The sequence below is a fragment of the Choloepus didactylus genome, chromosome 11, assembly GCF_015220235.1.
Source record: "Choloepus didactylus isolate mChoDid1 chromosome 11, mChoDid1.pri, whole genome shotgun sequence".
Taxonomy (NCBI): domain Eukaryota; kingdom Metazoa; phylum Chordata; class Mammalia; order Pilosa; family Megalonychidae; genus Choloepus; species Choloepus didactylus.
This window is the reverse complement of record NC_051317.1, coordinates 153,875-179,490: the sequence shown is the minus strand read 5'-3', so window position 1 is coordinate 179,490 and position 25,616 is coordinate 153,875. Positions and strand designations below refer to the sequence as shown.

The window sequence follows — 25,616 nt, the reverse complement described above, 5'->3', positions numbered from 1 at the left end:
CCTGCCCTCTCTGGTGAGTTCCAGACCAATATTCCTACTAGATAAGTTCTTCTGGATGACTCACCCATGGGCAACTCAAACTCATTATAACCCAAAATGAACCTATTCTTTCTCCTCCAAACCTGATCTTCTACTTTTGCCTATCTTGATGTGGTAGGTTGAATTAACTACCCCAGAAAAACATGTTCTTAATTTTAATCCATTCCTGTGGGCTAAACTCAGAGTACATGGGCCTTCTGAAGATGTTATTTTCAGATAAGGTATGGCCAATTGAATCAGGAAGGGTCTTAATCCTATTACCAGAGGCCTTATAGAGAAGGCCACAAGAAGAAAGCCACCAGGGGAGAAGTAGAAGCTGGAAGTCAATATAACCTAGAAGAAATGAGATGTCACTATGTGCACTGCCATGTGACAGAAAAGGCAAGGACCCAAGGATCATCAGCAAGCAGCCCCAGAACACCATAGTCCTCAGGAAGAAAGCAACTCCTTGCTGACATCTTGATTCTGGACTTCAAAACCGTGAGCCCAGAAATTCCTGTTGTTGAAACCAACCCATCGTATGATATTTGTTTTAGCAGCTGGGAAACTAAGACACTTGGAAAAGAGAACAAACATCCATCCATCTGCCTACCAACAAAACCTAAAATTTATATTAGATTCCTTCCCTCTCCCACTCTTCTAATCAATCCCCAAGGTCAGCAGATACTACCACTTACATCTCTTTTAAATTCATCCCACACACACCCCCTTCCATTATCCCTACTGCCAACCTCAGTTTGCTTTTATCACTGCTTGCTTGAACTACCTCGTCTTCCTGACTTCCATCATTCAGTTCATCCTGCACACATCTGCTAAAGTTAATTTCCTAAACTATGAATTTGCTTATGTCACTCTTTCTACATCAAGAACAGAAGCAAGAACAGGTCCCAATGTAATGATATAGTAAACTAAAAGCAAATTCCATTTAATAGCATGATGTAATGCAGACCTATGTTCCTATTCCACCACATATCATGTGACGAAATTAAAGACACTAATACACGTGTTTTCAGTAGAAAGAGGCTACAGTGAAGCAAGGAAAATTCAACTGCCTTCTTAAAATTGAAAATGAATACATAATGGATTGTAGGAGTGGTAAAGGCATTTTGAGGAAATCAAAGGGCCACCGAGACCTATAAGTCAAGAGTACATTCAAGCTGAACATAATGATGCATCTAAAAACGAATGCCTTAATCAAAAAGGGATTTGGGAAACAAAAGCAAGCAGAGAAGCTGAAGGAAGACATCTTGCCATAGGGAAAAACCATCCATCCCTAAAGTAGGCTGAATGAGGTTGTGTGGGTCTCAGTCCCCGTCATCACATATCTCACTTCTCTGGTTGAGTCCATACTAACCAAGCCACCTGTTTACACTCTGACCTGATAGGTAGGTTCTACCTACATGAAGAGAATGTTCCATTCATTTGGCTTGAGTATTTAGGCTCCTCTAACTCCTATTTCTTATTTGAAAAAATGTAATAATCAACTGGCATATTCATTAGGACCTAGAAAGCAAATATGCCTATCAGTAAAGAATAGACTAATCATGTCAACAGAAATAAATCATTGTAAATCAATAAACTGGCATTCTGGTTTTACACATAATCTTGTAAGCCTAGTTAATGTGAGTCCAACCCTGGGATAAGACGCTGCTTTTAGCATGGTGACCAAATCAGATTTCTGAAGGTGCTAACCCAAGGATCAGACCTAGGATGATGGTACGTTCTAAAATGGCACTCTATAATATGGTAGCCACTAGTCACAGGTGGCAATTTAAATTAATTAAGATTAAGTAAAACTAAAATTCAGTTCCTCAGTCATGGAGTCACATTCCAGAACAGGTTTATGTGGCTAGTGACTCCCATACTGAACAGGGCAAATATTGAACATTCCTGTCATCAAAGATGCTCTTTTGGACAGCATTGTTCTGGAAGATAACCTCAAAATAGTCCTGTGAGGCCTCTTGGGAAACAGTCTGGCAGGTAGCCCTGGATGGTTACTTGAGAGGTAGACTGTTTTCTAAATAAGGTAAGTAGATATTCAACAATTATTTCCTTTCCCTTTGCAATGTTTTCTTGAAATCTAAATATACAATAAGTGTTCAGGATTTCTGCCCCTCTATTTATTACTGGATGATACTCTAAACTAGAGGCAGTATAGCACAGAGGGTAGAGGCACATTCTCTGAATCCAGACTGCCTGGTTCATACTTCATCTTCATCCCTTACTAGATATGTGACCTTGATCACATTATTTCACTAGTCTATCTTTCAGTTTTCTCATCTGTAAAGTGGAAGAAAACTGTACCTATCTCACCAGGTTACTATAAGAATAAAATAAGTTTATACCTACAAAGTGCCTAGAATAGCACTTGGTACAGAGTATAAGTGCCCAATAAGTGTTAGCGGCTATGACATTCACTACTACGATTGCTGCCACCACCACCACCCCAACAGCCCTTCAGATAAGTGTCAAAAATGCTCACCTAGGAGAAATATTAGCAAATAAAAACGAATTAAGCTAAAACAAGGATCACATACTCAGAAAATTAGTCTATGATACAAAATAAATAAAAGTTAAAAAAAATTAAGATCAAAGGGAGTGGGTAATCAGGAGAGAATATTAAATACCAAAGAGAAGTCATGTTTTGAAGGAGAGTTGCCTGACAATGTCTTACAAGTAAGGCTAGCAGACCACAAGTCAAAAGAAATCTACATAATGAGCTACAGTGCTATTTAAATAACCAACAAATACAAAGGAGGAACTGAAAAGACAAAGGTTCAAGTTCACTAGACCAAATCAAACTTCCCATGTATTGACATTTAAATGCATTCTCTTTCCTTCACTCCCAAAGTTACCTTTAAGTTCACTTGATGAACTGTCTGAAGATCTGAGTTTTCATTTAAGCAGAGCACCAGACATTATGCCATGCCAACACCACGCCAAACAATGGACCAGCATGTGTTCTTCAAGTGGAAACCCATTTTAGATAACTACGCATTGTTCTTGCAGATAGGCAATTTGAAAATCCAGAAGATCAAGTACAAACTTCAGCATATATAGTAAAATGGAAAGTGTGGAACCTTGGGGAAACACAGACCCAAGCTTGAAACTTGACCCTGGGCAACTAGCACTTACTTAATGCTTATGAGCTTCATTTCACTCATCTGTAAAATGCAGGTAAAAGCATTCTGCCAATTAAGTAAGTACTATATGTTAAGGGCCTACAACAGTGCCTGACACATAGCAGATTTTCAATAAAGGTTGCTGCATACCATTAGTAAATCTTCCTGAGAAGGCCCTCCAAGAGTCCTAAGAATAAAAGACTACTACTTTACATGGTAGCTACAAAAAAATTTTGACCAGATATCAACTATAAATCATATAAGATGATGCCTCAAAATTACTATGTTTTCCATATTTTACAAGCTATCCCCCAAACAAAATATCCTAGTTTACTGCATTCCTATTAGACTATGCCTATAAACCACTTGGGCCTACATAAAAAATAACTGCACTTCTTACACCGAAACAAAGTTTGTACTAGCAATTCTGCCACATATACTTTCACTACTCCACAACAACCATGAACACTAGGTACAAAATCTATGATATTTTCCTTTCCCTACTAGTGGGGGAAAAAAAGACTTTTTTTTTTTTTTTTTTTTTTTTAAGTTTCTTTCAGTGAGTTGAGTTCCACAAAACATAACAATACAGGGTAATTGCTTACCTGGAAAATATTTTGTACTTCAGATCCACCAATCCAGAATGAATGGGTGTATTCCCTTTCAGACTAGTCTGAGAAAAGACAGCAGTCAAGCATCTTCCAAGATTCTTTCCGTTTACTGTAGCCAGCTTTCTTCAACAAAATCCCAAACATGCACTTCGGCAACTGTTGAAAGACAGAAAGCAATCCATACACCCACCATGGCACCAGCGGCAAAGGACAGCCACCAAGAAATGGAAAGAAGGGTCTGAGGAGTGGTGGATCTGAGGCACAGAAAAGAAGTTACAACCCCTAAGTCAAACATTTGGCATAAAAGGTCTGTGTCTATATTCCTCACCTCTATGTTGAGAGAAGACTAGGAAAATCTACATAGCAAAGAATGAAACATCCCTTATATAATATTTATTCATGATAAATAACATGCAATTTACAAAGGAGAGCAGCTAAAAACTTACCCTACCATCCAAATAAATTGTCCCAGGCTATTCAGCTACAGTGAACTTCCTTTTCCATTTTCTAAGACAGTTCATCCACCATTCCAAAAATAGTGTGTCACCCAAAATTAATATGGGAGGACTCAAAAGTCTACCAAAAGAGATACTTATTTAAGTACCTAACAAGAAATCTTTTGGTTTGCTACATATAAAACTTCAAATCTATACATTACCCAAATCCTCTTCTCTGAGCTGAAACATCAGACATTTTGAAACACGTGATAGAAATTAAGAGTGAACTTCAGATTTGGTAAAGACTAATCCCCCACAATAACCAGTCACTGGGTAATCTAGGGAAAATAACAACACTAAAAAACAATTTACTAGCTAACACCTTTAAATACATAAGCCCAGTCCACACTGTATCAACATTTTCTACCATACCAACTTTTATAATTTGCAAATTTTAAGCGATAAGGAAGAGAAAAAAAGCATTCAACAGACGAGACAGCAAAGATTAAAAAATTTTTTTCAATCAAGACTGTGAACTTATTTACATATTAATTTGCTACTTCCTCAATTTACACACTACTGCCAAAGTGCCCCTGCAGTAATTATAATAATACCTACCTTTATTGAAGAGCTACTAATGTACTAATGAACCAGATCTTTTACATTCACTTCCCCTATTAATTCTCAAAAGAGAAATGAAAGGGAAAAAAAAAAGCTTGCCCAAAGTCCCACATCTACTAAGTGATAGAGGAGCCCATGCCCTTTTCAAAGATCACTACTATCTCCCAAATCCAAAAGTCAGGTCAGAAATAGCATGATTCCTGGGGCAGGAGAACTAAGCCTCACACTAAAAGCTCCTAAGTTAATTAACATCAGAATGGAGAGCTACAAAAATACAGATGAAGACCCATTTCAGCCTAGCCGAACTAAAACACAACTGAACAGTTGAGTCATTCTTAAAGAGCTAACTCTGTAGATCTGGCCCCTTAAAAAAAGTATTTCATTGACAAAGAGTCATGTAATTCTAAGACCCACAATATTAACGTTGAAACAAAACACACAACAATGATACTCAAGCAGTCTTTGTGTTTAGCAACAAAGATTGTGTCCATGATAATCTCAGATACAACTGAAACCAACCAAGTAATTTTTAAATTTCAAGATTCGTTAACAATACACAGGCGATGACTAAGGATGCTGATTTTTCACATTGTAGGTAAAGCAACTGAAGTGACTAAAATACCAGCCTATGATTAGCCTTATCATAACAACTGGATGGAAGTATTTTAACACCCACAACTTAAGAGAGATCACATAAGTAAAATCCCAAGCAAATAACAAGGGCTCAAGATTTTCCCATTAAGCGATATTATTCTGGAGACTAAGAATAAATTGGAAATCCAAATTTGATAAAAGTTAGCTAGGGAGCTGTGGCTAGCAGCTAACTGCTAAAACAATACTCTGCTTTTCAAAGTATAACTTACTCTTATAACCAAAATGCAGACCAAGTTATAGCAAAACACAACTTAAACTAATGGACCCACTTCTGGACCTCTTGAATGCTCAGGCCCTTTCCCTGTACTAGTGGATCTAACTTTCCCCCTTCCCTACAAATAAACATTTATGGAATAGCTAATAGGTGGCAGGCCTTAAACTAGAGATACAAAGATTAAGAGATGCCCAACCAGGAGTGTCATTTCACAGAACCAAAATAAATTTTATTATCAGTTCCAAGACTAGCTAAATGCTCTCAATTTACAAATAAATAAATAGATAAATAAATAAATAAATACTCAGGTTCCTTTTTTTTAAGAGAAGAACCTTCACTTGATTTTTCTTTTTCTGTTGTGGATCAGAGGCTTTCTATTAGGGAACAGCTCCCTGCATTCATTACACTTATATTTGCACATCTCACAAGCAAAGATTTTTTTTCTTTCCATTTTTCATGTTCATGCCCCACTGTTTCTACTTTCCAGTTTTCCATTCTGTTAAGGTCTTCATTGTTGAGTAACCCTGAGAGGGAATTTCCTAAAAATGCTTCCTGCTGACATCACAGAACTCTGCAATCTTTCAGTTTTGTTAAAACAATAATACATTACAGCTTAGAGATACCCTACTGGATTGTCAGGTCTTCCTGGTCTGCCTCATTTGCCTACAAAGACAAACTTCCTGGTAAGCAATTGTGATCAGCAGAAACTTAGCAGAAGGTAACATGCACATTCTTGACCAACAGGTTTGGTCCCCCTTTGTCAACTAATTCAATGAACAACAAAACAACTCAGGAGGAAATCTTGTATCAATACTCACTGCTTATTCTGGTAAAGCTCAAAATCATCAGCTGTGTTAAAACAAGAATAAAAATTCAAAAACCATCATTTCTCAGTCTAACCTAAACCAATCAAACACAAATCACAATGCTCAATGTTAACATCAACTAATGACCAGTCCTTCTACGAGGATACTTAAAACAGGGCTGGGTGGGTTCCGTCTGCAGTTAAAGTACAAGTATAATTAAAATAAATTGGTAATTATTAGTAATTCTACCAGCAAGTCCTGGATTTTCCAATACAGTACTGATTCTGTAAGATTTCATCATTTCCTCCAAAAACGGCTCATTAAATATATGGCTGAAAGCTACTGAATTTAGTCCCCTGTAAAGCTTCACAAATAAATACATCCACAACTCAGGGGAAAAAATTAAACCTTTTTCACACCATCTGTCTTGTTTTTGCTTTACAAAACACGTCCCTATACTTGGGAAAGTTAGAATGGCAAGCACTTGCTGAAAGACAAGCTTCTGCAAGGTCCTTTCCCATATGTCTCTCATAATTCTCCCAACAACCCAGAACAATCCCTAAATTGTCTTATTTCACAGAAAATGAAACCATACCTCAGGAAAGGCTAATTTTCTTAACATCAAACAGCTAGCCAGTGATAAGAGACGGGATACAAACTTAGGTGTTTCAACTCTAAACAAAAGCCCAGGCCCTCTCTAAGTCACACTTTTCTAAGGTAATAGAATTCTTAGAACCTATCAACTGCTTGGAAAATGCACACCAGCAGATAGGAAAGGAATGTAGTCTCCTCAATACTTTGCACTCTGGGATGCATGCCAATTAATCTGAACATACATAAAGGTCTGCAAATAATGGTTAAAATGTCTATGGGTATGTGCCACACACCAAGCCTCCTCTTCCCCCTTACCAGTCCTCCTCTATTCCTCTTCACCTTTGCCTTAAGGTTAAATGAAGGGAAATCTTTAAAAAGGTTCACAGCAAGAAAAAAACACCGAACATTAATTTAATCAATAAATCTATTGGGCACCCACATGCAAGGCATTGTGAAGGATTCAAAGAGCAATCAGATACAGCCTCTGGAAAGGAAGGTTAGACACGTTTTAATAACAAGCAGAAAGTTATGGTAAGTCCCACAAGAACTAGGAACAGAGTATTGTGAGAGTTAAGAGAGTGGGTAAGAATTTCCAGAAAAGGAGATGGTTAAGATACAGACAGAAAAATGTGTAAAAACAATCAACAGGAAAATTCAACTCAACACTTACTGACCACCTTACTACATACAAAAAGACACTGTGTGAAGGAGCTGCATGCCATGAGAAGATGAGTAACCATTCCTTCCCTTGAGTCTATCTTTTAATAGAGGAGACAAACAGGTAACTATAATACAAGCCTGGAATGTGTTAAGTGCCATAAGATAAATACAAAGAGCTAAAATTCATTGATTTCATTTAAAAATGATTATCATGTAGGAAGTGCTATAGTTATAAAAACAAGATGGTATCTGCTATCACATTTCACTTGGACTCTACTTAGATTGGCTTCTATTTAATCTACACTTGGTAAATTAGCACATCATTAGAGGCAGATGAGGACAAGTAATGGTGACAAAGTAAGAACCAATTTCTTGATGGAGTCATTTAACAATGTCACTTACCCTACATTAAAAAAAAAAAAATTCAATTAAAGGAAGGGGGAAGAAAGATCCAAAAAGAAAAAGAAGAGAAAATTTTCCAATAACTTCACTTAGTTTTTTGGCCTTGTTGCCTGCCTGTACTCCAATGGCTCTAAAAATAACATTTTATCACATCTTCTTAATAAGGCCATATGTATTTTACCTATATTACTTCTTTCAACAAGTAATATTGCTGCTTAGAGATAAGACAGGAGGAAAATGACTTGCTCAATGTCACTTAGTAAAGAGGGGACTCATTCAACAGCTAACAACAGGATAAAACAGCCCATTAATTTGCTCCCTCATGCCCAGAGAGGAGCAGGATTATCTTTTCTAAGATTTTAACATCACCACCCGGCTATCTTCTAGTGGGGGGACTAACCGTCTTTCTCTTCCAATCAACAGCTCTCATGAGTGCTTTCCAGTGATGAGTGCCTGAACATCAACTGATATGCTTAACTTGAAAATTAATAAATACTGTATGGTATGAAATATAGAGTTTTCACTCTTTCCAGTGAGTCTACTGTATTAGATGTGGTCTGGTAAACTTTGTATATTTCTAAAATGGATTACTACTTTTCTACCTCATTAATAATAAGGCTGCTTTTATCAAAAACTGTAAGTATGAAAACCAGGCTCACTAACTAGGTAGGTCATGAAGGTCATTTAGTAGTTAAATTATTCATCATCAGCAATGGGCATATTCAGTCATCTCAATCAAGAGATAATAGCCTTTGTTAAAGTTTCAACCCTATGCAGGTCAAATGGAGAAGCACCCTCTGTGGGCCCAGGCCTTAAGTAGGAGTAGTAGTCACAAGAGGAGTTACGTTTTGGAGATTTAATTATTCTGCCATCACCAGCTTTATTTCTTAGTACTTAACAAAAGTGCAAGAAAAAATGGGAACCAAAATCAAAGGAAGTAGAGGGATGAAGATTAAGAGCTGGAGATACCCAAAAAGTCTGTTTGCTTCTTTTAATACAGCATGCTCCTGAATATCAAATAGAAGTTACCTTGTTAACTATTAAGTACTGAACTGGTACAAGCAGCACAATCACAAATATTTGAGCATTGAAGATGACTCATAAAATCTAAAACACTTCATGCTTTAGGTTCTCAAAATACCATCAGTTTAACCTCTTCCTCTCCTTCAATCATGTTATTTTGAATCCAATGTAAAAAAAAATTTTTTTTAACCTAGTTTTGGTAACTGTAATTAAAATGCAGTGAATACAGAAAACCACATGCAATTAGTTTTTAAGGCATTATCATTCCTGCATTAGATCCTATACTTAATCAGCAGTTAAACATCTTGTGTTATCTACATTATCTCTTCATGGGAAGGGTTGTTTAAGGATCTAAACTGACAGAAGACATTTTAGAACTGATCATAACCACTAAGCTATTTGTTTAATTTTCAAAGAATTCCAGTTTATAATGTCCTTGAAAGGCTGAAATGTGTTTTCAGATCAGAAACAAGTACTATCATGTAATATTAAAACTTTTTAAATTATGAGCATAGGAAGCCAGAAAATTTAGGCCTGAATTTTTTTTCCACACACTCAAAGACATCGAATTGCATTTTACCATATTTCTTCCATTCTTTTAAAAATAAAGAAATTTGTTATTTTTTAATAAATGAAAATGGAAGCTCAAAATAGACAATTTCAAAGAAGTACCAATGATACAATTTTTCAACATAATGTATTCCTCCTGTTGTAAGTATGTACATTATGTAAGTACATCCTTAAGAAAATATACCATATATGTAATCCCATTTAAGATATTTTACCAAATTAACCAAAATAATCCACTACAAAGGCTGCAAAATAGCAAGGACTTGACTACAATAGTCAGATAAATTATCCTGAAAAGGAAAAATTACTCTACAAATGAAAATAAAATAAAAACTCACAAGTGACAGTATTCCTTTGAAAACAATCAACTACACATACAAATATCAGAAACTACCAGGGTTAATCTTTTTTCTAGTTTCAAGAATGCTGGGGAAGTCCAGTTCTGTAAATTATGCAAAGAACAGCAAATATTAAGCTGCCTCTGTATTTATGCTATTGTACTTCCATTTTTAAAACGTGCATCTCAATTCCCCAGATACCATCATCCACAGAAACCATGCAGCTACCCAACAGACTTTCAGTGTCACCATTTATTATTTATAGCATTAAATGGGGGAAGTGGCTCTGATGTCACCGACCCTACCCAGTGGAATCACTGACTCAATAAACATTTTCACACTGGAGAAAATCTGGCTAGGAAAATATTCTGCTGGGTTAAGTAGATTCTTTCACCTTTCCTCCCAACCCTGCAATAGTTGTTACCGTGTTAGAAGAGATACAAAGAAACTGTCAAGGTTTCCAGAGGAAGAAACCCTGGGCATGTCCATTTGCTGAAGCAAAGACTTCCTGCCCCCAACTCTCCAAAAGCCCAGTTTGATTTCCCTAATGTTCAGATTAGCAGGTAATACCTGCCATGTTTTATTTCTTCCATCAAGTCATCGACCAATAAGCAAATTCCTCACTTCTACTAACCACTCTCTCAAGGTCCCGTTCCTAAAAGCCCCTTCTAAGACAGAAAGGGGTTGGAGGTGTCCATGGGCCAGGAAGTCTGACCTGGATACAAATGGTTTATAATAGAAGAGTGAGCACTTCCCCAGCGGCCAAGGACTCTCCCTTTTTTTTTTTTTTATTTAATTAATTTTTTTTTTGGGGGGGGGAACTGGCGGCAGGAATAAGGACGGACCCCTCCTCCCAAATCACAAAGCAGCTCCGGAAAACGTAAAGTTACGGTTTTCCTTTCCTGGAGAATGGAATCCTGAGTACCTGGGGCCTTGCCATGCATACATCTCTCTCGGCAGGGTAGGAAACCCTTTGTCCAAGAAGCCGGACACCACAGGAGCCCGGGAAAGAGGCCGCCTATCCGACACAGCCTCAAACCCGACAGCTCCCCACCCCCCAGCCCCGTAAGGCCTATTCCGGCATCCACACGGCCCCAGACTGGGGAGATGTTGAGAACCCTCCCAGGACGCAGAGACGAGGCGGCCCGGACCCGTCTCCTCCGTACCCCCTCCCACCACCACTCACTCGGCCTGAGTGGGGCTTTCAAGCACAGTGCGGGCCTGGGCCGGAGAAATGGGGGGGGGGGGGGGAATCCCCCTTCCAAGAGAAGGAGAACGAGATGCTAGGGCGAATGCGAGCTAAGGCCAGAGCAAACGCGAGCGAGGGTCTTCCCGCAGATGGGCCCGGAGATGGGACAAGGGGAGGGGGAGAACTAAGCGGCATCGAGGGCGGCCGGCCAGGGCCGGCCGAAGATCTCAAGGGATTCCGAGGAGCCGCGCAGGGCCCGATGCCAGGAAAAGCTGGGCAGCCCAAGTCGGGGCCCAAGCAGCGGAAAAGGACCAGGGCCGGCCTCGCGCCGGACGTTGAGATGGGCAGGCCCGTCCCGGGGACGGACGGACGGAAAAACGGACGGTCCAGCGGGCCGCACTCACCATGAGCTCGATGGTCTTGTCCTCAATCACCGAGTCGGGCTCCATGGCGGCCCCGGCAGCCCCGCCTCGCTCTCCTCGCGCAGCAGCGAACGGCTCCGGCGGAGGAGGCGACGGCGGAGGCGGCAGAGGCGGAGGCGGCTATCGCACCCACTCTAGCTGCCAGCCCGCCCGGGCCGCCGGCAGCTCCGCCCTCCCCCTTCGCGAACGCAGTACACAGAGCGGGAACTACAGCTCCCAGCAGGCGCCGCGGCCTCCGCAGAGCGTTGTGGGAACAGGAAGCCGGCCCCAGGCCAAAGTCTCCTAGTAGCCCAAAGGTGAATTCCGAGCTGAAAGTAGCGCTGGACTGTGAAGCGAGACTTGCAGACCTGAGGAATAAGAATTCACTCCGTGTAGAGCCTTGGGGGCACCGGACTACATGTCCCAGAAAGCCCTGCGTAGGGCCCCTCCTTCCGGCTAGTTTCTCCTGATTTCCTGGCAGCCCAAGGCTTGCCCAGACCGGGACGGAAACTCTGGGGCAACTCTTCACTTGTCAGAGATCCTGCGTGAGCGCCCGATTTCCGCACATGCGCGTTCGGTGGTCGCAGTGCCCGCTGCACGCTTAGGTAGCCGGGCGGCAGGTCCACTGGCGTGGGAGGTGTTAGGAACAGATGTTGAAGACAAAATTATTCTAGAATACGCTGGAAAAGGATGCTGGCCTTGGGGTTCAACTGTGGGAGGGACTGGTGAGCGAGAGAAGCTGAGGCGAGAGAGGAGGTTCTGGGAGCTTGGCCATCGTAGGAGTGAGGGATTTGGAGATTTACTTGGGACGAGAAGGTTCATGAAGATGTGCTGTGGTGCTAGCTGTATACAATACGAACTGGAAGAAACTGAGAGATGAACGGGAACCTGTGTATATTGATCCTCGCTGGCTCATTCATTCGTTCAGAAAATATCCAGTTTTTTAAACTATCAGCCTCTACTGAGCTCCACTCTAGGCACTGGGAATCAGCTTTAAACATGACAGACAGGGCCTTTTCTCATGAAGCTTAATTCGGGGGTATCGGGGGACGGACACAGGAAACAAAAGAGTGAGAAGTGCTAAAGGAAAGAAGATAGCTGGAGACCTGGAGACTCCTAGTGAGCTCTGCCTCCAACTCTGTGTGTACTTTGTCAGGTCTGTTAGTGCTCTCTAGCCACAGACCATCAGGAACTCACTCATAGTTGAAAAATGGGTTTATTACTAGTTGCAACAAAGGGGTCTGCCCACGGGAAGGAAATGCAAGGCTTCTCGGTAAAAGTTGTTTTAGGTGATTTGGGGGAGGGTTTAAGGAAGCAGGGCCTTTCCTCCGAATTGGATGCTGTCAAGAAATGAGGTTAATTCTATGACTGGGCATCTCAATAAAACTTATATGCAAGGATGGAAGACTAGACTGATGCAAAAGCTGAATTGATGAAGCAGCAGCAGACCCTCCTATTAGCCAAGATGGGGGCTGTTCAGTCATTTTTGTGGTTTGGACAATGTTCTTGTTTTATCTGTGTTCAGACATGATTATGGAATGGTCTTGTTTCTGTCTTGATCTAACATGGTTACAGAGAGGCCTTATCTGATGCTCATATTCTGTAGGTTCAACAGAACACAAGGCCTACCTGGGATTGCCAGACTATAATCTAGTAACGTTACAGCCTGGCTAAATTGTACCAGTCGCAGCTTCCAACTATTAGAGGCTGCTTTTCTCTTTCTCCAATGTTTTTGCCTTCTCTGCAACCTATTAGGAGAGGGGACTGGAAGACCTAAGGAATCTTTCCCTTTCCAAGGACCAAGTTATTACAGTAATTTGTATGCATGTAGGATGCAGTACAAGTTCCTGTGGGTAGGGTTTGAAGTTGCATAGTTTTATCTGGTGCTTTCCCTCTACCGAATTGAAAGAAATCAGTAGGAAGAAAGAGCACAGAATTAGAAAGGTATTGCCACTGAATTGCTATATGAATTTCACCAGGTTCTTTTCCCTTTCTGGACCTTGGATATTCATTAGTAAAACAAGGGGGTTAGAATAAATGACCTCTGTTTCAGTTACCTATTTCCACATCACAAACCACCCCAAGACTTAGTGGCTTAAAATAACAATGTCTATTATTTTCTACAACTGTGTGGCTTAACTGGGCTCAGCCAGGCAGTGCTTCTAGACCACATCAAGGTAAGGTATGTTCATGCTGTTAACATGCATTCAGCTAGGAGCTCATTCAAAATGGCTTCTCATCTTCTAGGGTCTCTTTTCCACATGACTTTTTTTTTTTTTAAAGAAACAAAGTTTATTTGATAAATATAAATAAGATGATCAGCACAAAGTACTTTTCATACATATGATAACAAATTTATGAACTATACATACCTTATATGTTGTACTTCTACTAAACACAAGGTTACAACAACTGATTAATACATGCCCACTGGTAGTTTCTGAGCATTCCTTAGTTTTGTTTTTTTTTATATTGATGTTCATAATCATATGATCAATATCACAACCCACATACCACTCACTTGAAGAAATATTACAAGAAACACTATCAAACAAGGGTCTCAGCTCTTGGAAAATTAGATACACTGACTCCTAGCAGCATTCAAATGCCACTTTACACAAAAACAACTCAGATAGAACTTAGGTCAACACATTTGAGGTCTCGTCATAAACACTGTTTCGAAAACAAACTGAAACTCACTTTCAAATGAAAGTTGACATACTGTTAACCTGCATACTGGATACATAAAAATCATTAAATGCAAAATTGAGACAGTGCATCAAAATTGAATGGGGTATAAAGTACCAACCTGCTTCTGCACAAAGAATACAAACTTCTAAATCTTAGCCCAAACTTGTTTAAATTTTATTATGATTAAAGAGGACCTGTTAAAGTTTGCACAAAGGAAATCTATTCCCAACATCACAGTGTTTGTTGTAAACCCAGAGACTATTTTTAATAGGATTTCTTTGTAATCCCCAAGCATCAGAGAATATTACATGAAATGGGAAAAGATGCTATGTTAGACAGAGTTTTAACATTTTAAAAGACTAGATGATAGACTCTCATAAAGGTAAGATCAATAATACTTTTAATCAACATAACTGAGGCAAGAGAGGATCCCAAAACAATACCTGTGAAAAAATTTGCACATAAGTAAAACAGCCAACTCTACACAGTTGTTTTTTTCGTTTTGAGGACCCTGTTTCCCCTAGTGGATGTCCTACTTCAAGTATTCAGTTGCAGAGTTCAGGTCAAGACCTGGCTATAGGAGGGAGTGATGGTCACCTATTTGAAGACACCCAAACTTCGTGGGGACATGTTTGTGGCCTGGGTTTTCAGTGTGACATTGTGTCAAATTGTGCTAAATATGTTTGCAAAAAACTCTGCTTGCATCTCCAAGAACTACATCCCTTTGATAGTTAAAAGACAAACTTTTAAACGTGAATGTATTTGGATTGTTTATGCAACAGGTAAGCTTTACATAGTTTGGCTATACTTAACTGACAACAAGAACAAAGCCAGAAGCAAGAAATCTGCTTGAATATATTACTCCTAACACAACAAGAATGAACAGTGCAACTCAGAGACGGTTTCGTTTTCCGCAACAAATAAGGTGTCTTTTAAATATCTCTGTGGCTCATGAGAGAGATCCAGAGTTAATTTCACCAACATTTAAGAAAGTACGAACAACAACTAAATTCAATGCAAGACTTCGGAAATCTCTGTTTAGAATCCTTTCCACAGCAGCAAAGAAAGACAACTTTTTATTTATTAAGGCCACCCATGCTTAAATTCACTGTTTGCCCTTTTAAAATGCAGATTTTCATCTCCCACGTGCATACCCATGGAAGGGCTTCTTCCATTGACAAGAAAATGGATCAATATAAGAGGTGTACATAATTTGCCAGACTCAGTCATGAGTTGTATAAAGTTATAACATTTTTTTTTTAATCTTCAGAGGAAGCAGTAGGAGTTTAACTCGCCTTAGTACCTCGTCATTATATGTAAAAGACCTCAAAATTTGGTCTCTTTCCCTGGCATGTGCTTTAAATAATGACTTGGTATCAACATACATGTGTAGAGCTGTATGCAGACACACAGCTTTGTGATTGCTCCTCATTCATCAATGTTTTCATATCTGATGCTGAAAATGCTTGGGAATCCATGTTGGAGACAATTTTAAAAATGCAAAATCACCCTTCATTTACAGAAGATCTAAGCTCACACTGTTTGCACAGAAATTGGAACTTGAAATGTGAATGAGTCCCAGCTTCTTCACGGAGACCTACATGTACAGGAATGATAAGAGTCTGAGACTGGGTCATGTCCCGCTGTGGGAATATATGGGACACCTGTATGCAGGTGTCTCAGACTTTTGCCACTCTTCAATACAAAGGCAGGATAGATAAAATCATGAATGATCAAATTGAGATGTGCCGTGCATTGTCAGAGACACACACCTTGTTCTTATAAGATGATTTTTTAGGCAAGTATTAGTGATTTAAAAATTTATTTCATTTGCAACCTGGCCCAGAGGTAACTACTAGTTACACTATCAAAATATTTTTCTTCAAACAGCAAATTAAAGACAGAGAAGGGTAAATGCTTGCAAATTTTGGTGTTTTAGTTTCTTTGCCAAAGAGTCCATGCATCTTGGAACACAAACACTTCCAACCCCACTCACAGCAAATTTACACTTTTTGATAATCTAATGCATTAGGAATGACCCATTTGTCTGAACCAGCAGACTAACTGGAGATGAAGCTAGTCATGCAACAGAAGCTGAACCCACAGAAAAAATCCCATGGAGTTCAAATTTACCCAATGATATTTAAATAACATAAATGTTATAAAATAATGGCTTTTAGAAGAAAGCATGAATCCAATGAAAAAATGGAGGATGTCTCATTTTTCTCTTCTTCTGGGTACTTCGTTTCCAACATATTCAAATTCATAAGATGAAACACGCACCATGACATTGGGGCACGGAAACAGTCCTATAGAGAGAGCCCCATGGTGAGGAACTAGGGTTGCCTACCAACAACCAGCACTAATTTGCCAGGCTTGTGAGTTCCGAAATAGTTAATTCAGACAGTTCCTACCAGTTTAATAGCTGTTTTCATAGGATAACCGATTCCCGAAGCTTCCCACTCTGCCATCTCCCCACAGTCCTTGTTTTAGCTTGCTAAAGCTGACAAAATACAATATACCAGAAATGGGTTGGCTTTTACAATCGGGATTTATTAACTTCCAAGTTTGCACTTCTGAGACTGTGAAAATGTTGGAACCAAGGCCTCATCAAGCAATGCTTTCTCCCCAAAGACTGGCTACTGGTGATCTGGGACTCCTCTGTCACGTGGCAAGACACATGGCTGGCATCTGGTGGTTCTTCTCTCCTGGGTTTCATTGTTTGCAGCTTCTGTCTGCTTTTCTCTCAGCTTCTCTGTCTTTTCTCTCTCGGCTTCTCTGGCTTTTCATCTCTTATGAAGAACTCCAGTAAGAGGATTAAGATCCACCTGGGGCATGCCTCAACTGAAATAACCTGATCCAAAGGTCCCACCCACAATAGGTTTACACCCTCAGGAATGGATAAGCTTTAAGAACATGATCTGTTCTGGGGTACATACAACTTCAAACCATCACAATCCTCTTGTTCAACTTATTGTTTGACTAATTGTGTTTAGTAATTATAATGACAACTCAATCCAAAAGGATTGTTTTTGGCTAATATTTAGAGCCTGTGCTCATAGAAAATAAAAATTATAATACAACACACAGAAGAGAATTATTTTTAAGCATAAGGATATATTAAGATAAAGTTTTGTGGGGAAATAGGAATGGAAATATGAGTTGAGGGAAAAAGAAAAAGAATTACATAAAATTCTCACCTATTAGCAAAGAGCTTGTTCATGTATACTTTAAATGGATGATGGTATAAAATTGCTATTTAGATTGCATTGCAAAGAATAATGGAACAGTTTTGTTTTTAATTGTTGATATTTACACTACACTGGAAGTTTTATTCTTTTCAACTGTTTAAATTTATGCTGAAAATTTTAGATGTCAATTTAAGAAATGGGCAATTACATAATGTTTCAAAATTCTTTTGGGGTGTGCACAAACCAAAAAAGGTAAAGATTACTGCTCTAGAGCACTATAGTGACAGCAGAAAGGGCCTGTGGTAACACCAGGGCAAGACCCTAGTCCTGGAATCTGAAGTCTGCAATCTTGGAGAAAATTAGATATCTACAAAAAAGTCCTTGGCCTAGATGTGAAAGAATTGGATTTGGAAAATATTTCCCCTCACTAATAACCAAAGACATAGAAGTTAAAAATAATAAATAGATACCCAATCCATTTGCCCCACTTCTCATCCCCTGAGTAGCTTCACTCTACCCGCCAGTAGCACCAAAGAATGTTAATCATGTAACTCCATGTTCCGGTTTGCTAATGCTGCCATCATGCAAAACACCAGAAATGGATTGGCTTTTACAAAGGGGGTTTATTTGGTTACAGAGTTACAGTCTGAAGGCCATGAAAATGTCCAAGTTAAGGCATCAACACAAGTGTACCTTCACTGAAGGAAGGACAGTGGCATCTGGAAAACCTCTGTTATCTGGGAAGACGCATGGCTGGCATCTGCTGATCCCAGGTTGTGTTCCAGCTCCTCTCTCAGCTCCTGTGTGATCTTCAAAGTGTCCCTCTTGGCTGCAGCACCTCCTTCTGTCTATGAACACTTAAAGGACTCCAGTGATTCAGTTAAGACCCACCCTGAATGGGTGCGGTAACACCTCCATGGAAATTATCTAATCAGAGTTATCACCCTCAGCTGACTGAGGCACATCTCCATGGAAACACTCAATCAAAGGACTCCAATCTAATCAACTAATATGTCTGCCCCCACAAGGTTGCATCAAAGAACATGGCGTTTTGGGGGACATAATACATGCAAACCAGCACACGCAGCATAGTTCCAATCTTGGAACTTCATGTCACCTTCTTGTCTTCATGTCATGTCATCTTGTCTTCTTGTCACCTTCTTCCCAGTGTATCTATTTCTCCTCAGTGTCTGTGTCTTATAAGGACCCCCACCATTGGATTTAGGGCCCAGCCTAATCCAAGATGATCTCATCTCGAGAGCCTTACCTTACAATCTACAGAGACCCTTATGCCAAATAAGGTGACTGTTTTAGTTTCCTAGGCTGCTTAAACAGGAATTTATTCACTTACAGTTGAAGCTGGGAAAATGTCCAAATCAAGGCACCATCAGGGCATTACTTTCTTCCTGAAGACTGACTGCTGGTGATCCTTGACTCCTCTACCACATGGCAAGGCATGTAGCAGTGTCTGCTGTGTCTGCTGGTCTCTCCCTTCTCTTCTGGGTTTTGTGGCTTTCAGCTTCTTGCTTCCATGTATTCTTTCTCTCTTTGTGTATTCATTCCATTTACAAAGGACTCCAGTAATAGGATTAACACCCATTCTGAATGTGGTGGGTCACACCTTAACTGAAGTAGCCTCCTCCAAAGATCCTACTTATAGTGGGTCCACACCCACAGGAATGGATTAAATTTAAGAACATGTTTTTCTGGGGTATATACAGCTTCAAACCACCACACTCCATCTGCTAGACCTCAAAAAGTCATGTTCTTTCCATAAACAAAATACATGCATTCCATCACAACATCCCAAAAGCCTTAAGTTATTTCAGTAACAATGCTTAGTACAAAATCTCATCAAAATCTGTTATAAGTATGGTCTGTCCTGGGGTACAATTCCACTGTCTATGGACCTGGGAAACCTAGAGAACCAAGTTATCTGCTTCCTGTATACAAAGGAGGGACAGTCATAGGATAAACATTCCCATTTCCGTAGGGAGAAATTAGAAAGAAACCAGGAGTCACAGATCCCAAACAATTCCAAAACCCTGCAGATTTTGAGGTCTGAGGTCATCTATGGAAAAAAGTTTTGTCCTCTGGGCCTGATAGAGCTGCAGCCCCAACCCTTCCAAGTATGTGTGCAGTGGCCATGCTCTCCCCAAATGCTGTGGTGAAGGCTCCAGTCTCTTCAAGCACTGGGATGGAGCAACCCTCTGAGAACACTGGGGCAGTAGCCAGATTCTCTGCAATCCCCAGGGAATTGGCTCCACCCTTGTCAAACTTGCGATCTCCAGAGTACAGGCTTCACTCTCTCGGAACAGTAGGGTGCCAGCACTCTTCCTGAACAACAGGCAGAAGGCCTGCCCTCTCCAAGCACCAGGACAGACTACCCTTTCCACACACGGGTGGGCCTGCTCTCTTGGCCTGAGAAGATGTCTTTGGTACAGACCTCAGCTTCCATGGTTCTGCCCTTGAAGCAATTTGTCCTTCCAACTGTCCCTTTTCTGTCCCTTTTAGTACAGGCTGACAGTGTTTCCATTCATAAAGATCTCACAAAAAACTTGTTGGTTTTTCTTGTAGTACACAGGGATCCAAACCATCGGACAGTAGAACTTTCCACAGATCCTTCTTGGGTAACTGCCCCTCCCATCCTGAATTGCTCTGAAATGGTTAACTGGATCCATGTTCAGTTTAACCTTCACATGGAGCACTACTCTCTAGGGACTGGCTTTCCAGAAATTCAGAATTACCCAAACCATCAATTTCTGGTTTCTTTGTACCCAGCAGCTCATTTCTCAGCTTACTCCTTTCTTCTCACATTTTACTATAAGCTGCAAGGAGAAACCAGGCTGCAGTTTCCACATTTAGCTTGGAAAATTCCTCAGCTAAATATCCTAGTTCATCTCTCTCAAATTCTGCTTTCCATCCAACATCAGAACTCAATTTCACCAAGTTCTCTGACTTTTAAAACAAGAATTACCCTTCTTCCAGTTTCCAATAACACATCCATCGTTTTCCTCTAAGGCCTCATCAGAAGTACCTTTAGCATCCATATTTCTACCAACAGTCTCTTCAAATGTGTCACAATTCTTCCAGACTTGTATTAGTCAGGGTTCTCTAGGGAAACAGAACTGCAAGGAGATATCTGTAAACATTATGAGATTTTTATAAAAATTGCCTCAAATGTCTGTGGGGATGCACAAGTCTAAATTCCGTAGGGCAGGCTGCAAGCTGGGAACTCCAATGAAGGTTTTTTGATGAATTCCCCAGGAGAAGCTGACTGGCTGAAGTAGAGACAAAAATTCTCTCTGCTGACTGCTGAAATCATCACTTCCTTTAAAGCTTTCAACTGATTGGATGAAACATCTCTCATTGCTGACAGCAATCTCCAAGGTTGACTGTAGATGTAATCAGCCATAGGTGCAATCAACTTACTGATGATTTAAGTCCATGAAATGTCCTCACAGTAACAATCAGGCCAGTGCTTGCTTAACCAAGCAACTGGACATGATCACCTGACCAAGTTGAAACATGAATGTAAGCATCACAAGCCTCTACCCATTACCCAACTCCAAAGCCATTTCCACATTTTTGGTATTTGCAGTAGGAGCACACTACTCCTAGTACCAAAACCTGTTTTAGTTTCTTGTGCTGCTCAAAGCAATACCATGAATGGGTTGGCTTTAAAAATGGGAATTTATTCACTTACAGCGGAGGCTGGGAAAATGTCCAAATCAAGGCATCATCAAGGTAATGCTTTCTTCCCAAAGACCAACCACCAGAGATCCTTGACGTCTCTGCCACATGGCAAGGCACACGGCAGCATCTGCTGGTCTCTCCCTTCTCTTCTGGGTTTCATTGATTTCAGCTTCTTGATTCTGCGGCTCTCTCTCTCTTTCTGTGTTCATTCCATTTATAAAGGACTCCAGTAATAGGATTAACACCCATTCTGAATGTGATGAGTCAAATCTTACCTTAAGTATCCTCCTCAAAAGGTCCTACTTACAATGGGTCCACACCTACAGGAATGGATTAAATTTGAAAACATGTTTTTTTTTTCTGGGTTATATACAGCCTTAAACCACCACAGATGGACAGATAGATACATATATATGTAGCAAATATGATAAAATATTAAAAGTTGGTGGATATGCTGTCAAAAAAAAAAAGCTGAAAAAGAGCCCAGACTTCAATTAGTGATATGAATGAAGCAGGTCTGGTTAAGACCAGGGCAAGCCAGGCCAAAGGGTAAAGGTTGAAACTGATTGTGTTTCTTTTTTTTTTTTTTTTTTTTTTTTTGCAGTTTAATGTTATTTATTTATGATTCCTTGTTTTATAAAACCCTGCAAGGTCAAGAAAACATTCTTTCATAAATCTCCACCAAATTGTTTTGTTTTTTTTTATCTTCATTTTATTGAGATATATTCACATACCATGCAGTCATACAAAACAAATCATACTTTCGATTGTTCACAGTACCATTACATAGTTGTACATTCATCACCTAAATCAATCCCTGACACCTTCATTAGCACACACACAAAAATAACAAGAATAATAATTAGAGTGAAAAAGAGCAATTGAAGTAAAAAAGAACACTGGGTACCTTTGTCTGTTTGTTTCCTTCCCCTATTTTTCTGCTCATCCATCCATAAACTAGACAAAGTGGAGTGTGGTCCTTATGGCTTTCCCAATCCCATTGTCACCCCTCATAAGCTACATTTTTATACAACTGTCTTCGAGATTCATGGGTTCTGGGTTGTAGTTTGATAGTTTCAGGTATCCACCACCAGCTACCCCAATTCTTTAGAACCTAAAAAGGGTTGTCTAAAGTGTGCGTAAGAGTGCCCACCAGAGTGACCTCTCGGCTCCTTTTGGAATCTCTCTGCTACTGAAGCTCATTTCGTTTCCTTTCACATCCCCCTTTTGGTCAAGAAGATGTTCTCCGTCCCACGATGCCGGGTCTACATTCCTCCCCGGGAGTCATATTCCACGTTGCCAGGGAGATTCACTCCCCTGGGTGTCTGATCCCACGTAGGGGGGAGGGCAGTGATTTCACCTTTCAAGTTGGCTTAGCTAGAGAGACAGGGCCACATCTGAGCAACAAAGAGGCATTCGGGAGGAGGCTCTTAGGCACAACCATAGGGAGGCCTAGCCTCTCCTTTGCAGCAACCGTCTTCCCAAGGGTAAAACCTGTGGTAGAGGGCTCAACCCATCAAACCACCAGTCCCCTATGTCTGTGGTCATGTTAGCAACCATGGAGGTGGGGTAGGCTAATACCCCTGCATTCTCCACAGGCTCCTCAAGGGGGCCCTACATCTTTTTTTTCCTTGTTTTTCTTTTTTTTTTTTTTTAACTTTCCCTTCTTTTTTAAATCAACTGTATGAAAAAAAAGTTAAAAAGAAAACAAACATACAATAAAAGAACATTTCAAAGAGACCATAACAAGGGAGTAAGAAAAAGACAACTAACCTAAGATAACTGCTTAACTTCCAACATGTTCCTACTTTACCCCAAGAAAGTTACATAATATAGCAACATTTCTGTGAACTTGTTCCTACTATATCCATCAGAAATTAACAGACCATAGTCATTCCTGGGCATCCCCAGAACGTTAAATAGCTTATCTGTTCTTCTTGGATTATTGTTCCCCCTTCCTTAATTGCTCTCTACTGCTAGTTCCCCTACATTCTACATTATAAACCGTTTGTTTTACATTTTTTAAAGTTCACATTAGTGGTAGCGTATAATATTTCTCTTTTTGTGCCTGGCTTATTTCGCTCAGCATTATGTCTTCAAGGTTCATCCATGTTGTCATATGTTTCACGAGATCATTCCTTCTTACTGCCACGTAGTATTCCATCGTGTGTATATACCACATTTTATTTATCCACTCATCTGTTGAAGGACATTTGGGTTGTTTCCATCTTTTGGCAATTGTGAATAATGCTGCTATGAACATTGGCGTGCAGATATCTGTTCGTGTCACTGCTTTCCGATCTTCCGGGTATACACCGAGAAGTGCAATCGCTGGATCGAACTGTAACTTTATATCTAGTTTTCTAAGGAACTGCCAGACTGACTTCCAGAGTGGCTGAACCATTATACAGTCCCACCAACAATGAATAAGAGTTCCAATTTCTCCACATCCCCTCCAGCATTTGTAGTTTCCTGTTTGTTTAATGGCAGCCATTCTAACCGGTGTTAGATGGTATCTCATTGTGGTCTTAATTTGCATCTCTCTAATAGCTAGTGAAGCTGAACATTTTTTCATGTGTTTCTTGGCCATTTGTATTTCCTCTTCAGAGAACTGTCTTTTCGTATCTTTTGCCCATTTTATAATTGGGCTGTCTGTACTATTGTCATTGAGTTGTAGGATTTCTTTATACATGCAAGATATCAGTCTTTTGTCAGATACATGGTTTCCAAAAATTTTTTCCCATTGAGTTGGCTGCCTCTTTACCTTTTTGAGAAATTCCTTTGAGGTGCAGAAACTTCTAAGCTTGAGGAGTTCCCATTTATCTATTTTCTCTTTTGTTGCTTGTGCTTTGGGTGTAAAGTCTAGGAAGTGGCCGCCTAATACAAGGTCTTGAAGATGTTTTCCTACATTATCTTCTAGGAGTTTTATGGTACTTTCTTTTATATTGAGATCTTTGGTCCATTTTGAGTTAATTTTTGTGTAGGGGGTGAGGTAGGGGTCCTCTTTCATTCTTTTGGATATGGATATCCAACTCTCCCAGCCCCATTTGTTGAAAAGACCATTATGACTCAGTTCAGTGACTTTGGGGGCCTTATCAAAGATGAGTCGGCCATAGATCTGAGGGTCTATCTCTGAATTCTCAATTCGATTCCATTGATCTATATGTCTATCTTTGTGCCAGTACCATGCTGTTTTGGCAACTGTGGCTTTATAATAAGCTTCAAAGTCAGGGAGTGTAAGTCCTCCCACTTCGTTTTTCTTTTTTAGAGTGTCTTTAGCAATTCGAGGCATCTTCCCTTTCCAAATAAATTTGATAACTAGCTTTTCCAAGTCTGCAAAGTAGGTTGTTGGAATTTTGATTGGGATTGCATTGAATCTGTACATGAGTTTGGGTAGAATTGACATCTTAATGACATTTAGCCTTCCTATCCATGAACATGGAATATTTTTCCATCTTTTAAGGTCTCCTTCTATTTCTTTTATTAGAGTTATGTAGTTTTCTTTGTATAGGTCATTTACATCTTTGGTTAAGTTTATTCCTAGGTACTTGATTTTTTTAGTTGCTATTGAAAATGGTATCTTTTTCTTGAGTGTCTCTTCAGTTTGTTCCTTTCTAGCATATAGAAACATTACTGACTTATGTGCATTAACCTTGTATCCCGCTACTTTGCTAAATTTGTTTATTAGCTCTAGTAGCTGTATCGTCGATTTCTCAGGGTTTTCTAGATATAAGATCATATCATCTGCAAACAATGACAGTTTTACTTCTTCTTTTCCAATTTGGATGCCTTTTATTTCTTTGTCTTGCCGGATTGCCCTGGCTAGCACTTCCAGCACAATGTTGAATAACAGTGGTGACAGCGGGCATCCTTGTCTTGTTCCTGATCTTAGAGGGAAGGCTTTCAGTCTCTCACCATTGAGTACTATGCTGGCTGTGGGTTTTTCATATATGCTCTTTATCATGTTGAGGAAGTTTCCTTCAATTCCTACCTTTTGAATTGTTTTTATCAAAAACGGATGTTGGATTTTGTCAAATGCTTTTTCAGCATCTATTGAGATGATCATTTGATTTTTCCCTTTTGACTTGTTAATGTGTTGTAATACATTGATTGATTTTCTTATGTTGAACCATCCTTGCATGCCTGGAATAAACCCCACTTGGTCATGGTGTATGATTTTTTTAATGTGTCTTTGGATTCGATTTGCAAGTATTTTGTTGAGGATTTTTGCATCTATATTCATTAGGGAGATTGGCCGGTAGTTTTCCTTTTTTGTAGCATCTTTGCCTGGTTTTGGTATTAGATTGATGTTAGCTTCACAAAATGAGTTAGGTAGTGTTCCATTTTCTTCAATGTT

At 39.8% G+C, this 25,616-nt stretch overlaps 1 protein-coding gene across 7 annotated transcripts in view; it reads right to left on the bottom strand.

The window, feature by feature from the left end:
- The window catches only part of FBXW11 (F-box and WD repeat domain containing 11), a 161,063-nt gene extending 149,184 nt beyond the window's left edge, over window positions 1-11,879 (bottom strand). For 4 of the 7 annotated variants that reach the window (XM_037799519.1, XM_037799520.1, XM_037799523.1 and 1 more), the window contains exon 1: window positions 11,685-11,879. In XM_037799519.1, the coding sequence (XP_037655447.1) occupies window positions 11,685-11,729 (45 nt within the window). In that variant the 5' untranslated portion in view covers window positions 11,730-11,879. Of the gene's footprint in view, window positions 1-3,766 lie in introns of all 7 variants that reach the window. The other 3 variants (XM_037799521.1, XM_037799524.1, XM_037799522.1) reach the window with 2 other exon arrangements.
- Window positions 11,880-25,616: the final 13,737 nt, after the last annotated feature.